Source organism: Ruditapes philippinarum, unplaced genomic scaffold (genome assembly GCF_026571515.1).
Source record: "Ruditapes philippinarum isolate M1 unplaced genomic scaffold, ASM2657151v2 ctg2382_1_1_1_1, whole genome shotgun sequence".
Lineage (NCBI taxonomy): Eukaryota > Metazoa > Mollusca > Bivalvia > Venerida > Veneridae > Ruditapes > Ruditapes philippinarum.
In genome coordinates this window covers 153,579-161,953 of record NW_026862552.1, presented here as the reverse complement: position 1 = coordinate 161,953, position 8,375 = coordinate 153,579, and the positions used below count along the sequence as shown (strand labels likewise).

At 31.1% G+C, this 8,375-nt stretch overlaps 1 protein-coding gene across 1 annotated transcript; it reads right to left on the bottom strand.

Annotated features, from left to right (window-relative positions):
* Positions 1 to 6: 6 nt before the first annotated feature.
* On the bottom strand, positions 7 to 5,672 carry LOC132719413 (uncharacterized). Its single transcript, XM_060703181.1, has 2 exons — positions 5,606 to 5,672; positions 7 to 633 (listed from the first exon to the last, which is right to left on the bottom strand). Exon 2 carries the CDS (start codon positions 609 to 611, stop codon positions 12 to 14), a length of 600 nt encoding a protein of 199 aa, XP_060559164.1. The 5' UTR covers positions 612 to 633; positions 5,606 to 5,672; the 3' UTR covers positions 7 to 11.
* Between the last annotated feature and the right edge of the window lie 2,703 nt (positions 5,673 to 8,375).

Sequence of the window (8,375 nt, the reverse complement as noted above, 5' to 3'; positions counted from 1 at the left end):
GTAATGCAGCTTTATATTGCTTTTTCTGATGCCTCTTCAAGTATTGCAACATGCAGTTCTCCACTTATCTCTACAATTTCTTCATCACTGTGTTTAACTTTTATATCTCCAATCACAGACCTCATGTCAACAAATTCACTAAACACTTCAACAGTCTCATCTTCGACTTCCATATCAAACTTCACTTTCCCAGCATTAACCGATGCCATACCTACCACATCAGACTCACTCACCTCTACAAATCCTAATTCTTCCAGATTAATCTCAGACTTTTCCTTATTTTCAATAGTATCACCACTAATCTCTACTTCTGTAATATCCTTTGCACAAGATTTTTGAGTTTTTTCTTCACTCCCACTTATATCATGTTCACTGTGTGAATCATCAATGTTTTCCATTTGTTCTTTTCCAATACTTCCTGTATGCCCGGGCTCAGCATCGGTAACATGTGTTTCCTCAATCAATGAATCTGATCTATTTACAGACGGTGAAGGTGACTCACTGTCAGGTTTATCTGCCATATTGAATGCTTCTTTCTTCTCATTTCTTGTTTCTAGAGATGATTTTTTCTTCTTCGTACTTTTACTTGATACACAATTCAATGAATTCATCCCTGAAAAGCCTCCATTAGTCCTAAAACCAGAATGATGTAATTTAAAACATGGAGAAAAAAAATATTCACCTCAGTAATTTTTTACTTTGAACAAATAAATAAACCCCATCAAAACCTCTTAAACCAAGATACACACTCAGTGTTGAAAGAGTAAAGTGGGATGAGTCAACTCCTCATGGGGTGATTTGTCATTCATTATTGGGGTGAATTGTTATCAATTCTTCTATATCATAGTACATGAGATAAATTATGTATCAGTCAATAGCTGTAGAAACAATAAATGAATAATATTGATGACTTTCAAACAACCAGTAATGCCAGTATTGGGGGTTTTCAGATCTTAGCTAAAATCACCGCTAAAACCACTGTTCATTATTGCCAATGGAATTTCTTCATAAATTTGACAGACAAAAGATACAAACTCTGCTCAATTTTGGTTAAGTTTGAAATAATTGACCATCTGGAGTATTAAGTACACATAGAATGTCAAATAAGCTGATACACAATTTGACGCAATTAGTCCGAGTAATTAACAGGCATTTGTTTACCTACTGACTACTGTAGTGTAATACATTAGAGAGTCAGACTTTTTATTTAGACCCGTCAAAAAAACATTGTGATAATTTTGGATGGGTTAGTGATGGGATATCTGTTGGAGAACTGCAACTGATTATCGGTTGGAATTGGTTACTAGTAAACTGATGCGATAAATCAGAAAAATAATAGGTTAAATGTTATCTATATACATAATTGTCTTAAAAGTGACTGTTTTAATTAAAATTCTAATGATCTTTTGAAAAAGTAATCACTAATGAGTCGCTAACAGGGAAAGCTGGGTCTACAATTCACGAATTTGAAAACCTAGCTAAATGTCGTTTTCTGGTACATTCTGTACACAGCTCTGGGGAATTAACGTGAAGGGCGTTTAGTAACGATCTGTATTTTTTTGCACTTTTTGGATTAAAGTGTAATAAAACAATTATTTCTTTGTGAGAAAATAATTAAATATGACTGAATAAATAATTCAATGTTAAAAAATAAAGTAAATATATATAAGTTTATGCAGAAAATGTCTCTGTTCATTTTGGCAGATGCCACAACGACTGTTTTAATTTTACAGATTTTTAATTCATAATAACATTGATAATTTTCAAACACATCAAGTTTTTCCACCATAAACAGTAAAATAGGTAATAGGACATTTCGGACCAGACACTTAGGACCAGATTTTGGGACACTTCAGACCATATTTAGGGACATTTCGGACCATGTATTGGACATTTCAGACGATGCGTTAAACACTTCGACCATTGTTTTGAACATTTCGGACCATGTGTTGGACATTTGGGATCATGTGTTAGACACTTTGGACCATTGTCTTGGACATTTCGGACCAGATTAAATATTATTTTTTGATATATTATGCATCAATTATTCTATAAACTAAAGAGTAACTTTAGTATATATGAGACACCATAGAACAATTTTACACCTATCCAGATTTAGATTTTATATCTTTTGCACTATAAATAAAGAAAAATTAAAAAAATGTTTTTTGTGACACACGTTTTCAAAAAAAAATATTATAAAGTATATATAAAAAAGAAATCATAATGACGTCATAATAAATTATTTACAACATATTCTAATATCACAAATCTTACATTATCTTACAAACACATACATACAAAATGAATGAATGTATACATTTAGATAATTATTGACCCTTATATCATATGGATCTAACAAAACACAGCTAACAAAACACAGGGACAAAATTTTTTAATGTAAAATAAGATATAAATAATTTACATTAATATAATTACATACATACTTCTTTAATTGAGTGAAACGTGACTTAAACGAGTTCTATTGAGCAATTAAAACGTGTGAAAAACTGCATTGACAAGGATGTCGTTGTTCTTTAATACCTGCCAGGACACGATTTAATTTCATTAAAATTGACTTTAAATATGTATATTCAGCGTGGGTGGGTACTTATTGTGCACGTTATCAAATAGTTGATTAAACAGGTATGTAAATCAATTTTAATTCTTTTAATTAAGTTAAACAAAGCGTATCATTATCTATGTTCTGTATGAAGGGCATTCGCATAAATATATCCAACACTTACCAATATAGTTCTAAAGGAAATTTATCATTATTTTAACATTTTTTCAATTCTAAAAAAATGTCAGCGTATAGGAATTTCATAAATGAATTATGATATAAATTTTTACATGGATAATCAAAACAATAATAGAGGTCTATAAGCTTGTCAGGAAATGTGAAAATCTCGTCAGACCGGTCTCTTCTGCATGCATTTTGAATGTCATAAAATTTTAAAATGTCAAATATTTGTTGCAAGAACATTATTGTAATAACACCCTAAAATAACAAATAATTGTATATAAAAAAGGACTAAAAGGTCTATTGAATAAAAATTTCTGGTCCGAAATGTCCCCCATCATGGTCCGAAATTACAATCTCATGGTCCGATATGTCCCAAAATCTGGTCCGAAATGACCTAAAAATCTGGTCCGAAATGACCTAAAAATCTGGTCTGAAGTGTCTGGTCCGAAACGTCCACGGTCCGAAATTCGTAAAATAATGATAGAAAATGGAAATATCACATAATAGTGCTATGTACTTCATTGGGTGTAATTCCCCAGAGCCAAATCTGTTACATACCGGAAAACAGTGTTTAGCTAGGTTTTGGAAAAGGTCAATAAATTACAATCTGATGTAGACTCACCGGACCTATGCTCGCCCAATAAAGGCAATTATTTGATTACTATTTAATACACTTTGACTTGAAAAAAACTTTTTCGAATTTGTTTTATAGCTGGTCATATTTGGTACGTCATGTGACCCATTTAAAACATAAACACTTACATCCAGGTACTGTCTGCCAGGTTAAACACCGCCAAATTAATATTCTGAAATGTTGAAGGGAGGAGACCCATGCTCGCCCACCGGTATATTACGAATATAAAACGGATATTACCTGGAATCATTCATCATATTTTTAGACTGATTTGTTAATATAAAGCAGGTATTTATATTTTTGCATATAATTATATTTTTACAGAGAAAAACTTATTTAGATATACTTACTATGTAGACTTTTCATTTTTTCAAAAGATAGTCAACTGCTGTTGGTAGATTGTGACTAAAAAGTTTCTGTGACTAAATATCATGTACATAAGTTGTTTTTTTCAAATTCAAAAAGCTAACTAGAAACATAAACTAGAACAAAAACAACAGTGTGTGGTCTACTGCTCCAACAATTACTCCTCTTCACAATATCTACAAAACCACCTTGTGCTGGTAACTAAACTCAGATAGATCTGTTTGCACAGTAGATGGCAAGCACTCATAGTGGCACCACTTGTCATATTCCTCTTTTAAAAGCTTTCTTGCCTTTTCAAATGTCTCAGGATCATGATTTTTTTGTTATCTGGGCATACTGGGCATACTGATCACCCTGAAGAGGATATGGGGAAAATTAGTGGTGTAAGACCTAAGTTATTTTTAGTAACTTCTGATAAAAAACGAAAAAAGTAATTAATTTTTTATTTAAAGCTGTTATTATCTACTAAGTTATTAATAAATCAATGTCTAAACAAAAAATACACCATAAATGCACCAAAAGCGACAGATTTAATGGAAAAAGCCGTCTATAATGGCGGCCCTGGAAATTGCATGTAGAAAAACAATATGACAGCTGGTGTCAATACCAGTTTATGACTGTTTTAAATATATCGAAACGACTTAAACTTTACAAAAAGTAAGAACAATGTTTAATTGTTATTTTGAGTTTATTTTTATTAAGATTTAATTAAAAAGTCACGCATGATTCGTTGTTTTTTATTAGCATCACGGACTTTCATTTGTACTTCCGTTTTCGTCTGCTTTATTATGCTAACAACTTCCGTTAAACTCTTCAAAAACAAGGTGAGAAACTAGGACACTTGCAGCATCAAGAAACAACAACACATGATTCAGATAATTTTTTTTTATATAAGTTTAATAATTTTGTGTTTATATCATAAAAATCAAAATCTGGGCGAGCATGCGCCTGGGCGAGCATAGGTCCGGTGAGTCTAATCATAGAGCATTTGTGAGAATTGACTTCTCTTTACACCCACAGGCAAAAGTATCGGACCTGGGAAGAAAAAATATGACCAGATTGATAAAAAAAAACCTGTGTTCATCTTAAAAGTGTCAAAAAAAAACAAAAAAATGTAATATAATGACCCCCTTAAAAATATACTATAAGTTAAGAGAAGGCCGGAAACTCCAGATTCGAGCCTACGAGCAAGGGATTCATTTCCCGGGCCGTTGTGAAAACAATTGGCCAGACAATTAAAAAAAACTTTTATCACTATTTCACGTTTATATAAAGCTTCAAAATGAGACCAACCCAAAGTCTCTAGCCCTTCCCGTTCATGAAATATCTATCAGGAAACGATTGACTTCATGCTAAAAATCCTTGGTAGACATAATTGCGGCACAACAATTCGGTACGTTAACATAGACTAATACATGTATGTCAGCTGACTACGTGTAAAAATTACTTTTCGGCCTTCTCTTAACTTATAGTATATTTTTAAAGGGGGTCATTATATACATTTTTTTTTGTTTTTTTTTTGACACTTTTAAGATGAACACAGGTTTTTTTTATCAATCTGGTCATATTTTTTCTTCCCAGGTCCGATACTTTTGCCTGTGTTTACACCCATAAGTTTCATACTTTTTATTTATGAAAAAAAAATCCTGCTTACAACAAACAACAAATTTAAACACAAAGACAGTTAACATCTTATTTATAATTATTTGTTTTCTAGATATTAAGCATAGAACAGCAGTTTATTCACATAAAAAACTGTTTTACACTGTCCCTTTCTACATGAACATTGAAATGAATAGCATAATTTTAGTGAGAGTAACTGACAGTAGCGGCAATCTCATTGTTAGTATTTCTATTACCTTGTATAATCAGCTAAATATAAATTAACTGAAAATTGTGATGTAAAATTAAAATTATTTGTTGTTTTTGGTTCTAGACCGGAAGTTACAGATCCGTATATGACTAAATACCGTCTGTTTACCGTTCCAATAATACGAATAACCGAAAGGTACATAAAAACGGAAAGATACCGAAATTGATTAAAGCTATTGAGGTGATTTGACTTTTATTGGTGATTTTTAGTATATATTTGCATCTTAAGTGAATGTTGTCACATGATTTTCGACTATAAATATTATAAAAGTATAATTCATATATTCCTTTAGACTCTTTCTGTAAATATATCAGGCTTATTTCCTGACAAGTATATTCAGAGTAGATTAAAGTGTACTCTATATTCTGTCTATTATAAAATAATGTATTGGCTGCCTACCAAACAAATAAAATTTGGTCTTATCATTAGACGCTCCGTTCATTCATAACCCATATATGATTTATCTGTAAATCTCTCCCCTATTGTATCTGTCGAAATGAAAGAAATGCTTTACATTGCCTATATTTTACCTTGTTTTGATAATTGTTGTATTGTATGGAGTACTTATAACACAACGTACTGAATTTGAAAATGAAAAAAGTAAAAAAAAAAAAAAAAAAAAAAAAAAAAAAAAAAAAATACCGTATAAGTCCAATTTTTTGATGCGGTATTTTTTTTAAAGATTAAATTATTTCATTTTTTTGTATATTCTGAAGTTTTGAAATCTTAACTTTCATTCTTTAAATTATAAAGAAATTGAAAAATTATTAATAAGTAAAGAAATTAATTAAGGGGCAACGTGTTTTTCTCTCCGGATTTTACAGTGCGTTTTTGTTTTGAAAGAATGGTAAACTTTGAAAGGACAGAAATAACATTTTTACTCAATTAATTTATTTTACATATAAAGACATCTCTAGAAAGCGTATTAAGTAATATTTAATTTGATACCAAAATCATTTAAATTGGTTAAGAAATAAAGAAGTAAGTAGGGGGCGCATTGTTTTCCTTCGGTTTTAGTGAGTAAAATTGAGAGGCGCCTGTCCTGATGAAGGCACCTGTCTGTCGATTTAAATGTCTGTTGTTTTCACTTTTTATATGCGTGTACATATTTGTGGATTTCTTTACCTTGTTTAATTGAAGGTCATATTGCAAATGAGACATGTATTTCTTGATATGTCACTTTTATGAAATAAAGCGTTTATTATTATTAATATTACTAATTTAATAACACAAGCCATGTCTGGCACTTACCAATACAACGGAAACATTATATACATATAACTCAAACCATGTGGTTTCAGCTAGACAATTGGGCAAGCATTGCATGCAGCCACCACCTATATTAAGCACAACGGCCCTATAATATTCCTATCAATCGAACGAGTACCCCCCCCCCCCCCCACACACACACACACTGCAATAGACAGCTTCGAATATAAATGGAGTTACGTAAGGGTTTTATTCTGGTTTCAGATATGTCAGTCTGCCTTAATCTTCTATCCCGAGGTATTGTTATTCCCTTACTTGTGTAATGAGATGTATAGAAATTAAGTATCCCCGTTAAAACACGGCTTAATAAATACATGTACATAATTACCTATTTATCTATATCAGAAATCTATATATGTGACTTACAATGTACCTGCCTGCCAGCCTATCTCATTAAAATCATTTATTAATTAATTTTTCAATATTATGCAGGTTTTCAATTCAAATGTAAGGCTAATATGAAGTTTACCACGACATTATGAACATAAAGCAAGGTCATTTATGTAAAAGTACGACTCGGCTTTTATGATATTGGAGAAGTTTGATTGGGTCTCCAACTCGGTCATTATGAATCTGCTTTTGTTTTGCGTTATCATTGAAAAAGTCGCCATTTCGAATTGCTGCAAGGTAGGTTTCTGAGACATTTTTAAATCTAGAATCTCATTTGAATACCTCACAACAACGCAATTTTACATTACTTAATTTTTTGTTCACTAAGTACTTACCTTTTTTTAGATTATGTGTAGTTAATTAATAAAATTATCAATAATTAAGTGTTTTCATAATGGCCTTGTTAATAGGCTTTAGACTGTCATGGTGACCTTCGGCCTTTTATGCAAATATGACAGTCTTCAGCCCAACATTATCATTATGAAAAATACTTAATTATATTAGCATTATAATAACTGCGATTTGCTGCAAAAGGTGAGGGAAAACCGTAAGATTCAATGGTACATCAGATGATTGGATGGAAATGTAATGATTAAACGTATGAACATTATTGTAGAAACTAACACTGCATTGTTTTCTTAAGAAAATGAACTGTTTCATAAGACTTAGTGTCTAGGATAATTTTTCATATCGATATTTGCATTTTTTTTTTAAAAGTATGTTGTATATGTCACTCCAGTAGTCAGCAGAAAGTTTCAGTAAAAAGGGTAATCATCTTTGGGGACATTTTGCGAAAAATTTGGTCGATTAACCCTATATAACAAAATCAATTTATTGTGTCATTTCTAGAAAATTCACATCTTTATCATGAATACTTTTATTTTCTTAATGTCGGTTTAGTGGTTATTTCTTATAATATAAGTCTATACAATTGTCTGACCTAACACCATAACAGTTTAAATGTTTCAAAAGAGACAATGCATCCGATCATATAATATGCTAGTGACATAAAATGGAAAATTTGATGTTATGCCCATCCATCCAAGAGTATATAGTTAGTAAACATTGAAAGTCAAAATAAATTTATTGCATATTTT

What these genes read in the sequence shown, in the direction of transcription:
- LOC132719413 (XM_060703181.1), bottom strand. Translation starts at nt 611, where the DNA reads ATGAATTCATTGAATTGTGTATCAAGTAAAAGTACGAAGAAGAAAAAA.